This window comes from Lasioglossum baleicum, chromosome 12 (assembly GCF_051020765.1).
Source record: "Lasioglossum baleicum chromosome 12, iyLasBale1, whole genome shotgun sequence".
Lineage (NCBI taxonomy): Eukaryota > Metazoa > Arthropoda > Insecta > Hymenoptera > Halictidae > Lasioglossum > Lasioglossum baleicum.
In genome coordinates this window covers 3,993,405-4,015,182 of record NC_134940.1, presented here as the reverse complement: position 1 = coordinate 4,015,182, position 21,778 = coordinate 3,993,405, and the positions used below count along the sequence as shown (strand labels likewise).

The following is a 21,778-nucleotide window of genomic DNA, read 5'->3' as shown; positions in this document are numbered from 1 at the left end:
ATAATATCTCCTCTTATATTTTGTTATGTCATTTTTAGAAACAATGGAAAAAGATAACTGAAGAAACATCTCGTGGATGGGTATCGTTTTGCAAATTTATTATCGAAATTCTTGTACAGTTGCTACCATATGCAACAGTATGTTCGGTGTTTCTTCTATTCGTTATCTGGAATAAGGGTATAGTGGTCGGAGATCGCGCAGCCCACGTTCCCACTATTCATCTTCCTCAATTATTCTATTTTTCTGCTTTTATTTCTTGCTTTCTGTGGCCTTACACAATTACTCATTGGAAGTCCTACGGAAACTTTCTTAGAACACGGTGGATTCTTCACTGCTGCCTTTTGGGTTTCTTAACGGTAGTGATCCACTTTAATACTCTCGTTCACCCATACATGTTAGCCGACAATAGGCATTACATATTTTACTTTTGGAATAGACTAATGGGGAGATACGCGTCGTTCAAATATCTATTAATACCCGTTTATTCATTTACCCTGTACACTATGTTTCATAGAATCAATCATTTGAGGTTCGCTACGCAAATCAACTATACTTTCATGATATCCGTGGTCCTGATTCCTCAGCTACTCGTAGAACCACGTTACTTCATTATTCCATACGTTCTTTATCGATTGCTAATCCAAGAACCAAAGAAATGGCAAATTATCATGGAAACGATCACTGCATTGACAGTGAATTTCTTACAGTTCTATATTTTTATTAACAAAACATTTTATTGGAGCAACGAACCTTATCCTCAGAGAATATCATGGTAATAAAAAAAAAGAAGTGGAGAAAGAACATTGAACTTTCCTTTCCTCTCTGACTTTTGTTTTCATTGCGTGTTCCGTATCCACAAGCAGACAACTTCTACAAACGTCATGTAATTCACATTGTTATTATTAAATATCACATCGTTATTTATTACTTTTTCTTACATTTCTCTATTGAGGAACAGTAATCAACTAATTAAGCGTGAACTGTCGTTCACATGCAGAATTCTTCTTTTATTTGACTCACACCATTTCCATGTGACCGTAATAACGCAAAAGTTAAGTCTACAGTTACTTTCGAGCTTTGTACGAAAAAGAAACCGGGGAATCAGATCTTTACACGTATGTGTACCGCGACGATATATTTTTCTTTCGTTCGAATCGCGGCTCCAGTTCTACTTAAAATCACGGCTTATCCTGTAACTAACAATAAGATATGTCATGATCGAGATAATTATACTCGTACACGCGCGATTAGAAACGGTATGGAAAACTCTCCGGATACTTGGATGGATTCTTTTTAAGTTCTCTCTCCGGCCCATACTATCCAAGCTTGACTCGCGTATACGATTCGGACCTTCCCACACCTTTCACGCTTAGCCTCAATTGCGTAGAAACCAAGACATTAAGTATGACGCCATTTGCACCGATTTCTACGGAACGCGAATAATTGAGATCCCTCGCTTTACCAGTACACAGTAATGTCCCATTCAAAGTCACTTCTCGGTTCTGTGTTGTGACATAGATCGGAATAGGACACTATTTTTTTGTGGCTTCGTCGACCGCGCCGAACGTACAAATCGGTACAAAAGAAGAGTATCGGTGAGACAATACTAGTGCAATACTGAAACTTCTTTATTTTTTACTTATTTCTAATGTGAAATTTCACCAATATATTTGTGACATTTTTCTGATTAAAATGACACCAAACAAGATACAATTTGACCCATATTTACTGTACGTGTGAAGCATAATTTATAATTTATCGTATATTTAACACATGCTGTATATCGCATATTTTTAAATAAACAACTTAACATCCTGAAAATTATGTTCTCAAAGAATTAGACTAGAATCTTGCAAATTAACGGAGCCACAGCCCGTTTGAGGTTATCAAACGACTCATTTTAATCAGAAAAATGTGACACATAACCTCGACAAAGGTTGTATAAGAAGAAAATTGAAAATAGAAGAGTTATAGCATCGCATTGGTGTTTTAAAAGATACAATAAGTTTTGAATTTTTGCCGACGCTTTTCTCTTTTATTTCCTAAAGTTACTCCACACCGTCAATTAAGCCACTAAATACAGTTGAAATTGTATCGTGTTCAGCCTCATTTTAATCAGAAAAGTGCCACAAATAAGTTGGTGAAAGTCCCATAAAAAAATAGTGAAAAATAAAGAAGTTTTATAATTGGATTAGTAGTGGTTCACACCGATATACCCGACCCGATATCGGATTACGCGGCATGTTTGCATTGCTCGGCGATCGAGGCAGCTCGAGCTTCCTGGCCCCTCGCGGAGTATGCCCCCCCAGTGGAATGGGTAAGCGGAGGGACATAGAATCGTGTCCTCCGCCAGTCTTACAATTAGAATGGGACATTACTGTACACATATGTACATATGTACTTGGCTTCACAGTACTGTAGACGTATACCTACGAAACGCCACAAACGATCCACCCTGTTTCGTTACTTCGTTTCAGAGCATCTGAAAAATTCGCTTGACAAATTTCTTAAAAAACCTTCCCGCTTTCAGTCTTGTACAAACGTGTCGCGCGCATTAATAGTCGTCTCTCTGCTTTCGTCCTTGATTCTTCAAGAGAATTTAAGAGAATCGTTACCGAGTTTATGGTCGAACGTACAGTCGATAGAATAAACGCGGTTGCTTCTTTCGGATCCGTTTGATTCGTATCGGTTTTTTATTGTGAATAATATGTTTTGCTCGATTAAACGGGTAATAAATGTTCTTTGTTGTTTTTGTTTCTTGACAATCGAGAGTCGAAAAAGCATCACCGTTTGTCGAAGTACAAGTGTTTCATGAAATTGCTAGATTTGTTTCGTCCAGAGTCGCCAGATTGAGACGTATATGTCCCCACTCTACATTCCCCTTGTACGACGCCTTTCGGCCTGTGTCACAATGTCACGTGACTAATCCGATACCGGCAGAGAGAGGGTAACTGCATTCCCCTCAATTCGTGGCCCTTCCCATCGTCCGGTGACTCTGGTTCCATCTAGCGCACTCTTAATTGTACGATAATTCGTATTACGAGAACGAATTATTTGGCGGCTCGAATGGCCAGCTTACGTTACGTCTATCTAGTATAATACAATGAAACTCACTGGCCCCCGTTATCACGAGGACCGTATTCGCAACAGTTTTTACCACGCTTATTACAACTTATTGTTAGCACCAATCGAGAGTTCCAATAACTTGTAATGCACGCAAACGACGAAAAACTTTGACCGACAAGCGATAGAATTGCGTGTGTTGCTAATTAATTTAGGGAGACGAGCCTAACATTCTATTCGAACGCGTTTGTTGAAAGTTTGGAATTTGATTGGCCGTTTTCGGAATATTGAAACAAAAGACTGATAGCAACACGAGCAAATATTCTTCATTCTTGATTTTCATTTAAACGTTGTATGTACATACTGGCGCATACATATACGTATACGCATACACACACGTACGGGGGACAATCAAACGGAAATTCGAAGTAAACAATGGTGTCACGCTTATTGTCGAGGTTAGCTATTTAGTGCCTTTCAGTTCTGTACTTTGTTTAATCGGTTAATTCCTCATTTTTTCGCCCTCTGGGTCTCCATATTCGATGACTTTAAATTTTCTTATTTCCTTATCTATAAATCTTTACATTATATTAGGTTAAATTATTCTGAAAACGCGTGCTTATCGCGGCAAATCTTGCTTGTTCGCCATTTGTTGTGTCTCAACACACGTATTCGACCGTGACCGAACAATCACCAGTGTTCCGATATGGTGCATCTTTTCTCGCGCATGCGCGGCGATTTCAGGTTAGATTCTCGATAAAATGGGGTACTTTGAGCACCCCACAGAATTTTAAAAAATTGATATTACAATTTGATTCTGAAAAATGAATGTATAACATGTGTATTTCTGTATATTTTGTAACTCGTAGGACATGTCCTGTATCTTTTTGTCCGGAGCAGATTGTTTCAGTACATTCCCGCCAATATAACTGCCTCAGCGCTTTGGTACCTCATCATCCTAATATAGATACGTTACTGTTTTCTCGTACATGCGCGAGAAAAGGTGTGCACAATCGAAGCACTGGTACCGTGGTACGCGCAGAGTCGCCAGATTGAGACTTGTGTCCCCACTCTATCTTCTCCTCCCACGACGTTATTCCCCCACGCATCCGCCGCGTCCCAGTCACGTGACGCATTTCATCTCTTTCGCGCATGTGCCGGTATTGGCAGAGACAGAGTACATATAACTTTTTCCCCTCGATTCATGCTCCCACTCCTCATCTGTCGACTCTGCGCAGCACGTGGCACGCGCCGCGCGTCCGAGGATATCCTCTTTAGGGTCGATTCATACTGATCCGGTTCCGAGATTCGGACCGAGTATTCTTTTAAGTGAAACTGTTCGTAACCGAGCTTGTTCGTCGATTCCGATCGGATACTTTTCTTCGAGACTGCGAGGCCATATCGACGGACAAGCTCGTTCACGAACGGTTTCACTTAAACCTGGGTAAGAATACTCGGTTCGAATTTCGGAACCGGATGACTATGAATCGACCCTTAAACGCATGCGCAAAATACCGACGTCACTCGCCGATGCAGCAAGTTCAGAGGCGGGCGAACTGAATTTATTTGGTATGGCAAATCTTAAACGTATTACGTTTACCGCTTTGATCGCTGTTTCAAAATTTCTTTTTGAAACGACACTATCGCTCATTCATACAAATCGCGAGATTCGCTCGGAAACCACCCTAATCTGACAACAAGTTATTGCTTTCACCAACGAATCCATTCGATTCGATTTCATCCGAACTGCGGTTCGTTCCCTGCAGTGCCCGCTCTAGCAGTTACGTCGCCCCGGACAAAAAGACAAATTGCTGCCCCTTTAAGAATATATATTTTTTAAATAAAGGTACATAATTTTTATCTTCAATAAAAATCGAATCATTTTATATAAATTTTAATAAAAGCTAATTTTCTATTAATTGGGTATTTAACACATCAATATTTTTCTTGCAGTTACAGCTAAAATGGCGGCCCTAAATTTTCGTGCCCCGGACAAATGTCCGGGTCCCCCCTCCCCTAGAGCGGGCCCTGTTCCCTCGCACAACGAATTTTCATCGAAATTAATTGCAACGTCAAATCGGGATTAGAATCATTTAAGTTGAGCTACTCGATCACCGCGCCTAATAGTTCAACGAACGATTCGATTAGATCCAGTCGTTGAACATTAAACAAACTCGAGATTATTGCACGACCGACATCGGTAGAGTAGAAGACAGCAAAAGTTTTTCTACTCGAGAGCAATAAGAGATCTAAAACCTACGGAATTTCGAAAGTTTCCTATATCACTTCTGTCACTTTGGTAATTGCTGTTGCCTATTCAAGGTGCTGATTCGAGAAGAAGTTTGCTGCAACCCTGTCAACGGTTACTTTGACCTCGGATTCGAATAACATTCTCTTCTATCTCACTCAAGGCATTCCTAAGACTATCTAAGGTGCAACGTTTTCGCAACGTATCTAAACCCTTCGGTTGTTGACAACTCAATCGATACCGAGATGCGATATCGATATCATCGACAATTGAAATTGTTAACGCAGCGTTGTCGTAAATGTTTTTAAACTTACTCCCCATTCCTTCTTTCGTTACGCCCGCAATTCTTTGTTTACCTAGCTAATTGTGACTGTGTTCGATATGAATATTCACGCTCTCGCGACCGATACATCGATACGACGTTCATTCTCGTCCTTCTTCTCCTTTACGATATATCTCGGAAACCTTTAAAAACTGGCATACAATATTTGGCTATTTCGCAATCAAAAAATCTATTAAATGCTAAATTAACTCAAGAACCCTGAACGTTGCGTTGGACTCGTTAACGGTATTCGTTGAAGTATTCTAAGATGTTGCAGCAACGATGAAAACCATTCGGAGATACTCTACGTATAAATAAATATCACTCTGTGTAAAAGATGGAAGCATCCGGACACTGCAAAACTAAGTGTCTTTATCCGTAATCGCGTACAGGCTGTTCCAGAAATAAGTTATTAGGTATCTCGGTAGCAACCAACGCGACGCGTGTATCTATATCATCGTTCTCGAGTGAAACGAGTCGGCTCAAGTCGGCCATTTATTTCTGGAACACCTATAAATATTTGATCGTTCCGTATAGAAAAGAACAGCTATGCTTCACCTAACTCGCTCCTCGATTACTTTACATTTTTTATGTGCATTGGTCACGCATCGAACCGACATTCTTAGGCATACTTGGAAAAGCAATTAACGTAAAGCGAAGAAAAACTGTAATAGCAAAGTTCTTGTACTGATCGGTAAACTCTTTCTATTCCGTCCTTATCGCGATACCATTCCTTCGTCGCCGGATCATCGCATAGTCTCCTGCTTTTCTCGAACTACATAATTGGAATTAATTGGTCATTGGCCTACGGGGTACACATCGATCATTGTACAACTAGAACTCAAACATCGCTGTAGCTAATAACCAAGAGCTTGCGCTATACAGAGACATAAGTTTACTAGAAAACGTGATGCCCTGCGCTCCTACCGTATTTTCCGGTTGTTTTTAGCATCGGGCCAAGCACAGGACAACCGCGATCCGTGTTATTCGACGCGTCTTTCATCGAGTCAACGAAAAGAAACGATAATCGCAATGCCGACCGGTACGGTTACACTACTTCAGGCACTGAATCACTTTGTTCGTCGCGGTCTGCGAATGATTCCCGTCGCGCGTTTAATGGACAGAAGGTGTCTCCATTAAAATTCAGGTTCGACATCGATATGTCTAGATCACGATCGAAATCGAGATCGAACCTTTACCAAAGAGGAGCATCAGACTATTTGTTCCTTCAACCTGACGAGATTCGTTTCTCTGTAAAGCTTCATGTCGAGAGGCGCGCTGGCCTCGTTCTTTTTAGTCTGCGTGTGCCACGCGAGGATCTTCGTGCAATTGTCAGCAAGGAGTTCGATGTCCTTCGGCTCGAACGGCGCCAGACTCTTCAAAAATCCGTCCTCCTCGTAGCCGGCTCTGAATGGCATCGAGGCGTTCGGCCTCTGCAGAAGAAACTTCACGTTCACCGCGAACCCTGCCATATCCACTGGGAATTTTCGGCCGGCTATCCAGCCGTCGTAGAAACCGACGAATTTCCCGTTCTTGATAATCGGCGAGCTCAAACCGAACTTTGTGCAGAGACCCACGGGAAACATCGACACCCTCTGCGTGCGACGGATCTGAAACGAGTCTCGGTTTTACTACGTGCACACGCGTCAAGAATACTAATTGTGAGAAACAAACTGTTTCATGTATGTAGAGCTATCACTATTATACGTACTTTAGTACGTGTAATTTGAGTACTGTGCCGAGCACGAAAGAATTGTAGCGGGAAGGCAATCTGAGTGGTCAGACTTCTTGCCCCGTTCCCTGCCCGTTTCAATTCTTTTGTGTTCTGCACAGTACACGGGTACACTTTGACGAGCCAGACTCGTGTTGAAGGTTTTTAACAAAGTCTAACAAATATGAATATTACGCGTTTCATTTTACATGAAATAAAATTTGATTCGTTTGTGATCAATATTTAAGCATTACAATAAATGTAGCCATACGAAAAATATACATTTTCTTTTCCCTTCTGGGTCATTCCATGCCAAATCGACCACTTTTTGCAGGGCATCATCGTCGATTTTGTTCTAAATGAAATATGTTGTAGTCTATGTGAAATTAGGGGGCGTTTAAGTCATTTTAAAGGGGAAACTTCAAGGAATATGACCATATTTTTTTGGCCCGTCATCGAAAAAACGTAAAAAAGAATGTTTAAATTTTTCGACATTATAAAGTTGATTTTCGAGGTTGAAAATATTATTTTGTAATAGCCCAATTCTTTCCGAATAAAACAAAAGAAAATGTAGCTCAATCGGACAAACAGTTCCTGAGATAAAAATTTGTAAGTGAGGCCCGTTTTCGCCAAAATGGGCAAAAATTGAAAACTTTAAAGACCTGCCATTTCTAAAAAAATTCGAAACCGGCAGAATGATGACTTAAACCCCCCCCCCTCTAATTTCACATGGACTACAACATATTTCATTTGGAACAAAATCGACGATGGTGCCTGCAAAAAGTGATCGATTTGGCATGGAATGACCCTTCTATGACATTTTTATGCATGAAGACGTTCTAATCACTGTAACCGAAAAGAAATGGTATATGTACCTCGTCGAAGAGTGTTATGTCGTAGGTATTGTCGTCGTCGGCAAAGTAGAACACCCCGTGGGTCGCGTTCGCCCTGATCCATTGTAGGCCGCGGTTCCGGTTCGACACGCCTCGCGGTTTCGCGCCCTTCTTCTGCTTGTACTTCTCGGGCATCGGGGCTAGAACATGCGAGGGTTCGAATCTGAATCATAGAAATCCGTTTATACTCTGCTCTCTACTTTTCGCAGTCGATCCGGATCTAACTCTGATCTAACGTTGCGATGGAACAAGCTGACGGCAGAATTAGAGCAAAACGAAGGCAGAACGGTCCTTCGTTTAAAAGGGCAGCACGGTCGCACTAACGTGGCGGATGTCGGATAATATACCTTGTGTAATTAACCTAAATGTACAGATTATTTAAAACCTTTCTATATTTAACATGTTTGCACAAATTCTCATTATAAGACTATAAATATTAGCGAGCAAAGAATGGGCATTCAGAGAAATTTTGTAATATATTTTAGAGGAATATTAACAAATTGTTGAAATAAATACTGTAATACATGATCGACATCCGCCATATTAGTGCGACCGTGCTGCCCTCTTAAACGAAGGACCTAACCCAGACCGGGCCAGTGTTGTTAGATTGGGCGGCCCGCGCGCGCATACGCGACGATTCTAGCGTCAGTGAAGTACAAAGTTTGGGTACCTTAGTCACCCTGCATAATTTGACAAAATGTTTTTTTATGGAAAGGTCCCAGATGCGCAGGGTTTTTGGGGAAGAGCAATTACGGTTGTTCGGTATTACCCACGAAGGCCAAGGTACATAGTGTCGCATGGTTTTTGAAGCATTCCGGCCGTTGCTTAGGACTGTTGGACGCACATACGTTCCTGCATTTGGTCGCGTATGCGCGCGCAGGCCGTCCAATCTAACAACACTGGACTGGGCCAGCATAAAGTGATAGGTCCGCGTCCGAATAAGTATCGCTTTATGCTGGCAGAGTGTGCTGTCCAAAATCGAGCAGATTCCGAGCATCTTCAGCTTCGAGCGCGTTCTGACAGTTTAATGCTCGCCATCTGCTGGCATCGTACGATTGCAGGCTGTGCTTGATGTCTGCTTTCGAAGTTTGATTCGAAGCAAATCGACCTCAAGAAATATCCTAGTCTAAGAGAATGTTCCGAGTGTTTTCAATGTGATTGTTTACCGGTCAAATGATCGAACTTCAAGCCCGTCCGTTCTAACAATCGAGTGACTTGGCTGGTGGCGACGTTGGCATCCTCGATCACCAGCCAGTGAATGTTCTCGACCAGCATCAGCGTGTGAGACATTCTGGTCAGCTCCGGGATCTGTTCAGGTCTTCGATAAGTTGGCGTGATTATGTACAATGGTTCGACGACCGCCTCCTGCGCATTCTGCGACAACACCTGAATCCTCGAGGTTGCCGATGGTGATCCAAGCGGTGGTTGCGCCGCCGGTTGAACCCGCGCCATTTTCGAACTGTTGCTCCCAGCTGGATCATGCCAGAGCATCGAGTTCTTATTGAAATGATTGATCAGCTCTTGAATCAGCGACGTCGCGATGTCCGGACTCAGTCCGTTCGCCTCCTGGACTCTGCGCACCGCGTTTCGAATCTGCAAACAGTTTCATATTGGAATCGTCGCCGTCCGTTTCTCACGGTTTCGACCGACGAAAAACTAGGTCGATCCGAGTCATACCATTTCTTCTTTCAACTTGGATGTCCTCACATAGCTTTCCACGTCTTCCTGAGAGAAGACCGGGTTCTCTTCAGCCGAGCCGCCGGTGTTGAAGTCGTTCATCACCGCGAACCGAACTCCCGTCGACAGATGGTACTGATAGAACACCACGAATACGCCTATTAGCACTATCACTCCCATTTTCATGGATGGCTTCATTATATCAGCACCTGTCGGCCAAACAATTCATATAGTTTGCATATGAATATTACAGTTGTAAGTATGAAACTTGAGATAGCATACGCAAACCCGCTCGACATTCGTCGAGTTTCGTACTTAACAATGTGATAGTTTACCGTGAAACATAAACTATAGTCGGATGGTTCATAAAGATACGCACATTATCTTCGACTTACTACTTAACACTAAATCCGTCAAGATTACAATTATTAACATTGTAAAGATGCTTCCCTGAGGAATTATTATTATTATGTATTATAAACCGGACCGAGCCCTCTTACATTAAAGTTTACAATAGAAAACAGACTTTACGTAAAATAACAAAGAAGGGACACGCAAACTGATGGTACAAAAGGTATGGTATTATCAGATTATCCTGCGTAATAGTCTTAAAAAGTGTGTAAAGACCCACTAAAAAACAACGATACTATTATATAGAATGTTTAGCAAATTACCGAATTGTTTACCAAATTTATTTCTTCGGGTACCTATTATCGGAAAAGTGGCCAAAAATTTGGATAGACACATGCTTGTTATGTTTATAGAATAATGTGAAATAGGTATTTTCTACAGCTCCGTAAACCTAGTGTTAAATTACTCGAAGACGCAAAGAGTGTTATACACTCTTACACGCCTATTATGTAGTGCTATCACACCTATTATCTTGGACGCCTTCATTATACCAGCACCTGTCGGTCAAACAATATAGAATTTACATATAGATACGCGCATTATCCTCGACTCACGCAAATTCTTATAAGCGAATGTGACAGAAGCGAACATAACTGTTTGTAAATATGTTTCTTCTATCGATCGTGTTTGCTGATAATAAATTTTTACATGTTTTCGGCGCAACGGTTCGATCGTTTATTACGAATTATAAAGCAACTTTGCTAATTGTCAAACAAAATCAACGTTTCGATCCTAGCTTGGATCTTTTTCAAGATTTATTCGAATCGCGTCTGTAAATTAAATATGTTATAGTAATTTTGAAAAAACAGAAATATTGTTCATAAAGACAGACTCACTTGCTTTGGGGGAAAAAATTTAAAGTAGACGCGATTCAAATAAATCTTGAAAAAGATCCAAACTAGGATCGAAACGTTGATTTTGTTTGACAATTAGTAAAGTTGCTTTATAATTCGTAATAAACGATCGAACCGTTGCGCCGAAAACATTTAAAAGTTTATTATAACTGTTTGTTTTTGTACAGCGTTGGCATTCAGTTATTTATGAGTGATACATTTTTCATGAACATAATTGGTTTGTTTGAATATTCCTTTTAAATGAGTACACATAGTACATATAGTATGTACGAAGCAGATCGTATTAATAACCTTCCAGCTTGAAAATTGGATGATTTTAGAATTAGATTGGTCTATTTTCTAAAGTGATAACTAGACTGCGGATTTTATGCATTTATGACGAAAATGGACACGTAACATTGAAAGCAGTGGAGGAGTTGAGAAGATTCAACGACATCAGTGTATTCATTTCAGCTTAATAAGCCAATTAAAAGAAGGAAGAAATTTCTATTTGGCTGCTGTGTCTTGCAATCAATGCAAACATTCTTTATTTTGCATAAAGATCCGCAGTCTAGTGATAACAATAACTTATTTGGCGCATTCACGCTGGCGTTCAGGCACTATTCGGGTTTCAACTTCCGCGGAAATCGCTGGAACGAATTACGGACTTGCTGTATACGAATATAGAATGAACGGTCGTTGCGATTAGTTGCTACTCGTGTTTCACGTTTGATCGTCGAACGAAAAAATAAGCGTCGCGTCGGTGTATCGAGGCTAGCGAGGTTCGTTCGCGATAAACGATCATCGAAATTTAATTGAAAATTAATGGCGCTCGTGCAAGGAAGTCGCTTGGAACGCAGATTTAATTAGGAAACATTTTATACGTGTGGCTGCGAAGGGAAACGATAAGATACACGCTTCCGGCGATTCACGCGCGCCCCTTCGCTTCGATAAGCCTGCAAAAATGTTAATGCCGTTTCGAGTTCCGAGTTCCAAGTTCTGACTTTCGAATTAAACGAGACGCGAACGCGGTGTCTTTGTTTATCGCTTGCCCTAGCTGCAACGATCAACCAAGGACCGCCTGGTCTGGATACTGGGTACACGTCGCCGAACAGTGGTCGGAAATCGGCAAAACGTTGTCAAAATAGGAAGGAGTACTCCAATTTAGTTCAATATTGATACTATGGGATTTTTTGGAGCACTTTATAAATGAAGTACTACTACACGGATTTTCAAACTGGGGAAAAAAATGTTTTACTTTTGGCCACGATTTCTGTCGAAATCACGAAGTATCAGGACAATTGTATTGTAGTTTTGACGGAGTTTGTGTACGGAGTACTTCTACGGAATTTCACCGTGTCTTAGGCGTCCGAACGAGACCGAGTGACTCTTGCTCGAAACGTTCTCCACGTATCGAAATGCAGGCCGGTATCGTAACACGTATCAGCTTGTCAAGCATTATCTCCGCGCAATTATTTCTAGTGTGGATGTCACGCTCAACAAACAATAGGTACTCGCTCGAATGCCATTTGATGGGTTTCAGAATATTGGCTTCTGTTTTAGCTACACCTACTGGTCGCAGGTAGTTGTTATCGCGACGATTTATTTCGCGCTGTCGCAATATTATTCGATATGCTAACCGAAAAAGAAAACGCGGCGATATTTGTATCTCGTTTCCTGTTGCACTTTATCAACCGGCCACCCGGCAAAGCCGGTGGCAGTTCGTTGTACCGTATGCAGTGTATAGTATACAGTATACTGTATATAGTATACAATATACAGTACATGTATAGAATGCTGGCCTTGTTCTCGATCGGAAATGTGTCGCCATGTTGTACACTTGACTCTCAAACAATCAACATTTAGGTAGGGATTAGGTCTGCGAGTCTACAGTGTACTGTACAGCACCGATGCACAGTGACCGAGAAACCGATGGTTTCTTTAGTTTAAAATTTTGCGATTTAGGGTTTAGGGTGAAGAAGTGTCGGCAACTCAGCTGGAACATGCAAATTTATGGTATGAGCGGATGAAGTATCGGAGTTATTGGGTTTTGTAGATAAGGATTCTTGATTTCTGGCGACAGTGAACGATTTTCGCGCAGCACATCATCAAAGTATAGTCCTGCACGAACATTTAAAAAAAAATTCCTATTGAATCGATGAAAAACTGAGTTGTCGGCAGATTTTTATCCAAAACTGTCGCGACGCCACAATGGGCTGGATCGAGTTTAGTGACATTTCACGAAAAAGTCGACTTTCTCATCATTCAACATCATTTTTTAAAATTTTGTATAATTCCTACCAATTTGCAATCGTAATAAATTTTTGTTTACTTATTCTCTAGCGAACTTTGGACCAATTTCTAAAAAGTTGTGCGATTTTTAAGGGTGTCCACTTACACTGTCCAACACCAAATTTGATTTCAATATACTGTTGGGTCCTTCTTATAGAGTTTTTTGCGCTGATTCCGAATCTGGTTTTAATTTTTTTCCTATACGTCCAGTTTTTGAGAAAATGGAGTTTTAAAAAAAGACATATTTTTCAACTTTAAACAAATATTGCGATGTTATTATAAAAGATATTGAATTGTTGTTTACAGCAAAAGATTCTGTAGACTTTCCCGAATACAGTGATATCCAATATTAATACATTATGATTGTTTAAACATGTTTAAACAATGATTAAAGACGGAGATGCACCACTTTTGCACCAATTTTTGCGGATATTTTCGAATTTATCTCAAAAAATAAGGGTCCAGCGAAAAATTGAACTATACCACGCGAAAGAGCAGACTTTTATCTTGAGAAACCCCCCTGAGAAGTTTGCATGGTCGACGTTTTTACCGAAGCAGAAAGCAAAATATCTTCGCCCGACATGCGTTGACGCCAGTGGTGCTCTTCCACTAGCGCGGTCGTTCGTCGGGATACGGCGCGGCGCGCTGCGGTGAAACGGCGCGTGGCTATAAGCGCGCAATTATGTCAGCTTACTTAAATGTAATATTTTATTAAATGTTATATTATTGTTATTTATTATTTATTAGTATATTTATTCTGTATAAATTATTTTATGTATTTTTTAATGTTAGTCTCTCGTTTATAGTATATTTAATACAAAAAATACCTTTTGTAACAAAAAAATAATTTATTCACACATTACACTATTACACTATTTACAATGCTAATATATATGTGTACACTATTCAGATATAATACACTATATCGATTTAATATGGAGCAAACTATTTTAATTATGTATTTAAGTCAATAAAAATAGTCCCGTTTATATTGTGTTTGGACTTATTTTACTCGGAAGAATCTCGAGTGTTCATTGGCACTATAATTACAATACATAGATAAGACGACAATTACTGAAAATAAAATTTTTCAGTCACCGCATTGCAGACTTTCCTTACATTGTATGTATTCCGTTGTCCGTAGACCGTCATTTATTTCAAAATATCGTGTTGGTTCTTAAGAAAACTGATGCCAGAGTTCAGTTTCGGCTTTGTGTTTGTTGAAATCAGTCGTGTCAAGCATTTCAAATCTGCATTGCTACGTATAAAACTTCATAAAAAACATTTATAGTTATTTATAGTATTTTAGTTGTTGTGTATATAATATATGTATTTTAGTAGTGTATTATATCTGAATAGTGTACACATATATATTAGCATTGTAAATAGTGTAATAGTGTAGTGTGTGAATAAATTATTTTTTTGTTACAAAAGGTATTTTTTGTATTAAATATGCTATAAACGAGAGACTAACATTAAAAAATACATAAAATAATTTATACAGAATAAATATACTAATAAATAATAAATAACAATAGTATAACACATTTAATAAAATATTACATTTAAGTAAGCTGACAGAATTGCGCGGTTATAGCCACGCGCCGTTTCACCGCGGCGCGCCGCGCCGTATCCCGACGAACGACCGCGCTAGTGGAAGAGCACCACTGGCGTCAACGCATGTCGGGCGAAGATATTTTGCTTTCTGGTTCGGTAAAAACGTCGACCATGCAAACTTCACAGGGGAGGTTCTCAAGATAAAAGTCTGCTCTTTCGCGTGGTATAGTTCAATTTTTCGCTGGACCCATATTTTTTGAGATAAATTCGAAAATATCCGCAAAAATTGGTGCAAAAGTGGTGCATCTCCGTCTTTAATCATTGTTTAAACATGTTTAAACAATCATAATGTATTAATATTGGATATCACTGTATTCGGGAAAGTCTACAGAATCATTTGCTGTAAACAACAATTCAATATCTTTTATAATAACATCACAATATTTGTTTAAAGTTGAAAAATATGTTTTTTTTTCACAGCCATGATTTTCAAAAACTGGACGTATAGGAAAAAAATTAAAACCAGATTCGGAATCAGCGCAAAAAACTCTATAAGAAGGACCCAACAGTATATTGAAATCACAAAAAAAGTTGAAATTTGTTGGACAGTGTTATTATTGCCGCTGCGCTGACTGTACGTACGTCTTTGGAAAATGTGACGTCACAAATTACTTTATCTTTTCCTCAAGGAAAAGTATCTTGTGCTGTGTCTATAGGTTTATTGTATAGTCTAAGATTAGTATAGACGGTCTAAGCGACTAGCGACAAGCGACGTCACGCGCCCCTGTGCCTACTCAGCCTCACACGTGTGCACTGTGCACCATATTCCTGCTGCAGTGACTCATGCATTTGTCCGCGGAAACCAGTCACGGTTGCTTGCCCGAATTCCTCGCACGTAAAACTGCAAACTTAAAGTTCACATCGAAAAATGCAATGCTCATTATTTTCCCGCTGCGGCTCGCCGTATATTTTATTTCTTCATGAAAGTATTACGAGACAACGAGTAACTTCATTCGGAGTAATTATTATTAACGAGTCGCGAAGACCGGCGTTGTATTTCGATGACAATTCCTTCTAGTATCAGAGTTGGGCATTAATCGATTAAAATTTTAATCATGATTGATTAAGTTAATCGTCAATCGTTGATTAAATGAAAAAATCGGCGTTTGATTCAATCGATTGATGAAGTTAATCGTCAATCGTTGATTAAATGAAGAAATCGTCGAAAAATCGGCGATTGATTCAATCGATTGATGAAGTTAATCGTCAATCGTTGATTAAAAAAGGAATCGTCGAAAAAAAACATAAAAGCACGTAAACAGAATTTGTATTATGGACCAAATGACAATACACCTAAACTTAGTTTACATTTTTTTCAGTATTCGTACAATTTTGATTCCGTATTTCATTTCGAAATTTCAGCAGTTAATCATTAATCAATTATCCGATTGACGATTAATAATCGGTAATCGCAATTAACGATTAATAAATATTTAATCGCTAACCACAATTAACGACTAAACGAGGAGATTAATTGTTAATTGCGATTACCGATTGAAGTAGAAATTTAGTCGTCAATCGTTGATTAAATTCCACGTGTGTTGGTTTTCTTTTTCTAATGTCGCGCGCCTCGATTATATTTGTAGACTGCGGATCTTTATACAAAATAAAACATGTTCGTATCGATTGCAGGACATAGGAGCCAAATAAAAATTGCATCCTTGTTTTAATTATCCTATCGAGCTGAAACTAATACATTGATGTAATTAAATATTTTTAACATGTCCACTGCTTTAAAATATACGTGCCGATTTTTGTTATAAATGCATCAAATCCGCAGTCTAATTATATTTGTAAACGTGTCGTGCAACGAGACAGATCACTCGCAGAAAACCACCAATCGATCCGAGCGAAATTTTCTTACCGCCTCGAACTGGAACCACGTATTTCCGTCTCGCCAGCCACCGGTTCACTAACACGTTATAAATTAGTGAGACCGTATCTTTGGCGTAGTTAATCACCTGACTATCTTCCAGAAGAACTCTGCAACTGTGCGTGGCAATTGGAGCTGTCTTTTCCGAAGGATATATGTCACGCGTGAGGAACGTTTTGACAGCTGTGCTAATATTTGAGTTCACCCGTTCTACCCGCTGATTTCCCTTTTCGGCATCCATTATTAGTTACTCAATATCTTTTCATAAGTTAGCAATGATTTGATGATATATTTCTTCTTTTATTTTTCATTGTTTTTTGTTTCTACTGTCGTATGGATTACAGTCTCGCAAGCAGCCAGACAAATTTCGTCGTAAAAAAAAGTAACACGATGGAGACATTGTTTATACCAGTGACGAAAGCAACCGGCGCACACTGGCGAATTCGACCGAATTCGTGGGCAAAATTCATGTCTTGGAATCTATCATGAATTATTGAAATGAATTACAATGACTTATAATGACAATACTGTACTTTCTTATTAAAAATATTCAATTTTTATATATACAACTTATAAAGGGTTTTCCAATAAGGACATGACAACTTTAAGTTTAAATAAAACACAGAAAAATTGAAATATCGGGCTGAAATTTATTAGAGTTGTAGTACACATGTTACAATTATGTGTGGAATTCGATGTCGTTCATATGACCTCCACGGGCACGACGGCAGCAATCGATTCTTTGAATCCAATTTTCAACTACTCTCCCACACATCAGCCGGAATGTTGATAATTTCGTGTTCAATATTGTTCCTGAGATTGTCTAACGTTGTTGACGTACTTATCAAGATCTCAAACCGTTAGGTATCATCAGTTTTGTGATAGTGAACATGTTTATTTACATTCACGTTCCAGATTATCGATTCTGGGTCAATGCCTGCGATAAAAACTTTAATTTTCAAAGATGAAAATCATCTGAAAGTCACGTTTTTATACATACAGTTACTCGAAGTAATATTCGAGCGCTCTATAAAAAAGACGATAACTTTTTTAATATTCTACTATACGATTTGGACTTTTTTGGGAGGCTAGAGCAATTAGTTTACTACAGGATGCGACAACATTTTTTTTTTAAAATAGCAACTGATTGGAATTGTAAAAAAAATACTAAAAGTTGCATTTTACAACTTTTTTTGTGGGCCTATACTGAAAATTTAAAAAGTACGTTTTGTAATAAATTGGTTGATGCCGGAAATAAAACGACAGGTTTTATGTTCCCTTTGGACTCCTTTGTCGACATCAGAGAAAGAAAAATGTAAATACATAGAACGAGTTCCTACATGCATTTGGTTCTTCCTTTATGTATTTGTCTTATTTTTTAGTTAAAAACAAATGTAAGTTCCACAAATATAAATTACAACAAACTTTGAGATCTATATCCAATATAATTGGAAAACAAAATTGTTTAAGTAAGTAATCTTTGAAGTAAATTTCAAATAAAACACTTCAAACAGTTGGGAGTCCGTTGGCAACAAAATTGATAAATAATTCAGAGTACAAAGGGTTACAAAATCCGATGAACGCTTCAAGAGAAAAACGAACTAGTTAAAATAAGAACATTTGAAAACCGGGAGCAACATTCGACGGCATTGGTAAAATTCCCCGCGCCAAGTCTAACAACCGAGAAAGTAAATATTGAAGCAAGCGCGATAAAGATCCGACGATTGACGTAAGTTTGCTACTTGCGGTTTTCAATCTTGATTGCGACAATGCCGCGTCTTGCTTCGCTTCGCGATTAAACCTAACAGCTCGTTAAGACCACCGTGCAACGCATATCCGCGGTGTGCCCGGCATTATGGTTTGTTTACGATCCGACCGCGTACGAGAAACGCGCTACATATAAAAATAGATCTAGCGAGCCGCAATGTTGCATAATCGAATCGGAATGTAATCGGAAACATCGGAATTATTTGTCAATTTTATGCAATAAAATTCAATGGTAAAATTAAAAAAAAAATGGTAAAATTCAATGGAAAATTCAATGATTAAATGTTAATACAACTTTATTAATCAAATACACATATAGTCACCATTATTTTCTAATTGTAGAAAATTCAACAATTTTTTAATTTTAATTTAACCACTTCTTTAACCAAATCTTTAAAATTTAACCATTGAATTTTATTTTCAAATTGGGCACGATATTATTATTATTGTTATTATTATTATTTATTATGAACGGACCGGGATGATTATACAATCATCTAATAGTAAGGTGGGATCTCGAAGACCCCGACAAATGTATTTCATAAAAATAGACTCGTTTTTAATAAATTTGGGACATTACATAAATAAAGAAAGAACCAAATACATATAAAAAGCCATTTCATGTACATTTTTCGAGTCATACTCGACAAAGGAGAGCAAAGGGTTAAGCATGTCGTGGTAACAACTCGTGTAGATGTACTTCCGGTGACAAATTCGAACGCTTCGATCATTTTCGAAATATTAGGAATGATCGTGTCCTCAGCTGTTTCCTTCTATCGAATCACCGATCGATACCCCCCACGCGTTTCTCGGTAGAATTCGTCGGCATGTTTCTTGAGACACCGCATAATGGTGTGTAATCTAACATCCGTATGGTTGGAAGAATATACTTTGATGAATCTCGCCCAATGGCCGAGAAGTAACCTCTATTCAAGAAAGAAAACGAGACACGACGCACAGTGGGGTCGCGGCCACGAAAACCTGACAGAAACCCGAAATATGAAAATTCAAGAATTTACAAATATCCGTCAGTACATTGTAATTAAGAACAGGGCTTGAGTGAAACCGTAAACTTTTATAAATAAAAGCTATTTTGTATAAACTTCAAACTTTTAAATTATTTCTTATCTGTTTCACAGGTTACCTTTGTACATCAATACTTTAATTCTGTTATAACAGTTATTTTATATTGTAGCATCGTAAAAATATTGTTTACATTATCAAATATATCGGTGTCTAATCAATAGACTGTGGATCTTTGTGTAAAATAAAAACTTTCTACCTGGATAGCAACAAATTGGTCTGAAAATGTTTAAAAGATTGAAAATAATGTAACAGTAGCATTAAATTCGTCATGTTTTTGCTGTTTCAGATTACACCTACTGATTTTTCTTATAAATGCATAAAATCCGCAGTCTACTAATCATTTGCTAAACATTTAGGTATTGTATGAGCAATTATACCAATTTCATATCCATACCAAAAATTGTAAGGACTGGAAATATTCTGGGTCGGAAGAAATGTTTCATTTTCAAGTTAAAACTGCTCCGAGTGTAAAGGGTTAAATAAGTTGGTATCTAATCAATTACTAAACATTTAAGTATTGCGTGAGGTGTTCTATCAACTTCACATATCCATAAAATATACAAAAATCATATAGAATGGAATTATCCTAGGTCGGAAGAAATGTTCCATTTTGGAGTTAAAATAGCCTTCGAGTGCAAACAGTGGCGGGTTTAGCGGTAAGCAGACTAAAAGGCCGCGTGGGGGCCCGGGATACTTTTCTTTTCTGTTAATAAGTTTACTTGAGAGTTTTCTTGCAACTTCTATTTCTAACTTGAGTTTAAGGGCCCCAAAATTTTTACCGCATGGGGCCTCCAATTGACTTGAGCCGCCACTGAGTGCAAAGGGTTTAAATGCATTGTTGATCTGGTAATATTATAGCCGACGTTCAGATGAATTCAATGACCTACTATATTATGACCTTGAGCCCATGAACAACGCTAAAATAGTTTTTTCCGACTTGACGGGCGAAATGGCTCGCTGTGCGACGAGGTCCGAACTCGATAAGAGTATCGATTAATCCGTTTCTTCGATATCATCGACCCAACAAACACGGTCGAACAGAAACACGAACGGGTTCGACTCGCGCAATTAAAACCTACCTGACATTCGGCGTTCGTGGTTCGCCGACGAGCAGTAAGTCTCATTCCCGGTCAGGTTGCGCGGCTTTTAGCTCGATTGAATCGTGAGCGTGCGTTGTTGCTGCTGCGACACACCATGGAATAAATACGTTGTTACGTTTGTCAAGGTAGCATCGTTGTGGTTTCCGGTCTGTAACGACGGGGATGTATACGAGGAAATCCGATACCCGCGAGCTTACGCGATAGGTAGTCAACTGGCTGCAGTTCTACGTTCGACCGGGCACACGGTTTACGCACACTCGAAATCACGTTGCATGTTTATGATTCTGTCACAGAGAGCGAGAGAGAGATGGAGGGAGAAGAAGGAAAGAGGGAGAGAGAGAGAGAAAGGAAGCGCGAGGCGACGGTGTTTTCCTTCCGGCGAACTTCACGGACGATTCTTCCATCGAAATGTCTTGGCGAATCGCATTTCGAACAAACGAGAGATCACGGATCCCCCACGACGCGCTGGCGTTTCTGCTCGAATTCTCATGGTATCCTCGCGTTGTCACACGGGGGGGGGGGGGGGCGGGCGACAACGAAAACGTTTTTCCTTTACTCGGGCATCACTGTGCTTTGGCGTCTGCTTCGGTGACTGTCGTGTAGCACTTCGATCGTTCGGCGAACATATTTTTAGCGATCTGGCTGGCGCTGCTCGAGATAATCGTCGCACAACGTTCGCACATTTTTTCCGCGCAACTGTTCCGTACCGTTTTCCCGGGTGACGACTCTCTCGTCGCGATCGGTCGATTGTCTCCCGGTCGCGTGCCTGCTGTTGTCGTTGGTGTCAACGAGAAAGGGAGGTCCTAAAACACCGTCTCTAATGGTTACGTTCGTCGACAAATAGACACGACGCGACGAATCTCCTCCGTCGGTCGACACTGAACT

At 39.4% G+C, this 21,778-nt stretch overlaps 2 protein-coding genes across 2 annotated transcripts in view; one reads left to right on the top strand and one right to left on the bottom strand.

The window, feature by feature from the left end:
* Positions 1 to 7,009, top strand: part of Alg10 (alpha-1,2-glucosyltransferase Alg10) — an 8,228-nt gene extending 1,219 nt beyond the window's left edge. Inside the window, exon 4 of the mRNA XM_076434800.1 lies at positions 39 to 7,009. Coding sequence (XP_076290915.1) covers positions 39 to 776 — 738 coding nt within the window. The 3' untranslated portion in view covers positions 777 to 7,009. The remainder of the gene's footprint in view (positions 1 to 38) is intronic.
* Positions 2,675 to 21,778, bottom strand: Glcat-p (Glucuronyltransferase P). The gene is made up of 5 exons (XM_076434812.1): positions 20,873 to 21,778; positions 9,915 to 10,123; positions 9,404 to 9,830; positions 8,220 to 8,377; positions 2,675 to 7,243 (listed from the first exon to the last, which is right to left on the bottom strand). Exons 1-5 carry the CDS (start codon positions 20,877 to 20,879, stop codon positions 6,845 to 6,847), a joined length of 1,200 nt encoding a protein of 399 aa, XP_076290927.1. The 5' UTR covers positions 20,880 to 21,778; the 3' UTR covers positions 2,675 to 6,844.